Raw genomic sequence first — 2,474 nt, 5'->3', positions numbered from 1 at the left:
TCCTACTGCCGCAGCAACTACAACGACAACTACAACGACAACTACAACGACAACCAGACAACCCATTAGAGTACCGGATCTCAAGGAGCTGGATAGTGTCGAAACGGGCGCAGGCCTGGTCAACGTGAGTGAAGGTACGTTGTGCGTTTTTTGGTCAGTTTCATCATGATACTATGTAGCTTTTTATTACAATCACATCTCTCTCTCTCTCTCTCTCTCTCTCTCTCTAGATATACAAGACATCGTGAGGATGATGGACGAACTTGAAAAATCGTGGAGGTCTACTGGGAATACTTTCAAACCCTACAGTGTCATGATAGTCATTGCAATGACGATGCTGATTCATACAATCGTGTTTGAATAGCAGACAGCCTGTCCTGCAAGCAGATATACCACAGTTATTGTGAGGATATACAATGTTTATTTTTGTTGGTATTGTAAACATACATGCATCATTGTACAATGAATAATGTACAAAATAAATGTGAATACAATGAACCATTTCTATGCAGTCCTGGTGTTGTTTGACTAGAATCGCTTGCTCGCTTGTCGTCGTCGTTGTTGTTGCTGAATCTGGTGTATGACCATATTTTTGTCTTCCTCGGTCATATGAGCAGCCTGCACCCATTCTTGGTCTTGCAGCAGCTCATGGGCCAGGAGTCTCTCATTCTCACGGAAAGTCAGTAATTGAAGGACGATTCTTCTCACTAGAGTACACTCCATCACGTTGGGCATTACATCGTCAATGTCCCAGGAAGTGACTGGTGCACTAACATGGTTTCTTGGACACAAAGTCTTTACAATGATGTCGTACGTGGACACAGTTCCACTGTCATTATCACGCTCCGCGAAGACAACCTTTCCTTCCATCGCGTCTGCTATCATCACCCCCAGACTCCACATGTCTATGGCACAAGTGTAATCTTTCCGACTGGTGTCTGGGGCGTCACCAAACAGTTCTGGGGCTCTGTAGGGCTCCGTTACCACATTTGGACTCATCCGTTTGGAGGATTGTCTCGAGAGGCCCATGTCTGCCACCTTAACGGTCAGATCTTCTGTCAGCAGCACATTACGAGGTGTCAAGTCCCTGTGTATTATATTACGCCCGTGCATGTAAGACAGGGCATTGGCCACCTGAACGGAAAAGTGAGCCACAAAACTCAACGGAATCACCTGTACTGCTTTACCAAGGTCGTAGTAGACTTTCAGACCATGTCCATTGTGAATCACTGTCAAGGTGTAGGGAACGTAGGGCATGAGCATGGCGATATTCTCACCGTCAATGAAAAGATCGTGTATCTGAATCACATTGGGGTGACCCCTCAGTGCACTGAGACAGGAGAGTTCTCTCACGGTCGCATCCTCTACGCCAATTGTTGAATCGTTCTCTACAATGTCTTCATCCTCTACCACAGGGGGGTTGTGACCCCTCGGTGCACTGAGACAGGAGAGTTCTCTCACGGTCGCATCCTCTACACCAATTGTTGAATCGTTCTCTACAATGTCTTCATCCTCTACCACAGGGGAGTTGTGACATTTCAGAGCAAACGCCTTTCCAGTCTTCAGACACGTGACTTTGTACACAGTTCCGTATGCGCCTCGGCCAATAATGGAGCCTTTCTGGTAATTCTCCATTTCTGAAAGTGAGACTGTTGCTGACGCAAAAAAAAAACAAAAAACAAACAAACCCCAAAGTGTTTGAAGGATTAGATACCCTGTCAATATGATGGTATTATATACAGCAATGGTTTGGTTCGATGACCAGACCTTTTCCCTGTATTGGACCCGACTATAGCAGTTGGACCAAAACCTCGATGGCTGGACTAATCCCTGTATTGGACCCGACTACAGCGGTTGGGAAGCTGGGGACACACACAGAGCGTACTTAAAGTCTCTGTGTTGTTGCTGCAAAGGTTGTCAGCAGCCTGTGTCACCACGCAGATCGGTATGGAGCAACTCTCCACCACCCATGTAACATTTGAAAATGCTACATTCACCAATTCTACGCTCTTCACTAGTACGAACTACCCGTCAGGTTCGCATCACTATCTCTACGAATACAGCCGCACCTTTTACATCCCTCTTCTTCATGGACTCGTTATGATCACAGGCTTGGTTGTCAACATGTACATGATAATCATGATCTCTCGTAAGGACTCAGCTAGGCGTGTCCGTGATCTCGACGTGTTCTTTTCACATCTGGGAGTCTGTAACATGGCCACTTTGCTGACTTTGCCTGTGTGGGTCACTCAGATGATTCTCGTGAAGGGCTGGGTGTTTGGCTACCTGGTGTGCAAACTGATGACAGGAGTGATGACAGTGAGTACTACCACTCTAAAATACCGTAAACACATACTCAAACACACGCCTGCCTTTCAGCTCATCTAAAGAGATTTGTTTTGTTTTTGTTTTTTTGTGTCCCCACAGTTCAGTTTCCAGTACGGCATATTTCTCATGGCCTACATCAACATCGA

The 2,474-nt window shown here is 46.0% G+C and overlaps 1 protein-coding gene across 1 annotated transcript; it reads right to left on the bottom strand.

Moving 5' to 3' along the window:
• Nucleotides 1–528: 528 nt before the first annotated feature.
• Nucleotides 529–1,635, bottom strand: LOC311253993 (cyclin-dependent kinase 2-like; the record flags this gene model as incomplete). Its single annotated transcript, XM_084384420.1, has 1 exon — nt 529–1,635. One exon carries the CDS (start codon nt 1,633–1,635, stop codon nt 529–531), a length of 1,107 nt encoding a protein of 368 aa, XP_084240546.1.
• Between the last annotated feature and the right edge of the window lie 839 nt (nt 1,636–2,474).

This window comes from Pagrus pagrus (assembly GCF_965226575.1).
Source record: "Pagrus pagrus genome assembly, contig: HAP1_SCAFFOLD_116, whole genome shotgun sequence".
Lineage (NCBI taxonomy): Eukaryota > Metazoa > Chordata > Actinopteri > Spariformes > Sparidae > Pagrus > Pagrus pagrus.
This window is presented reverse-complemented; position numbering and strand designations above follow the sequence as displayed.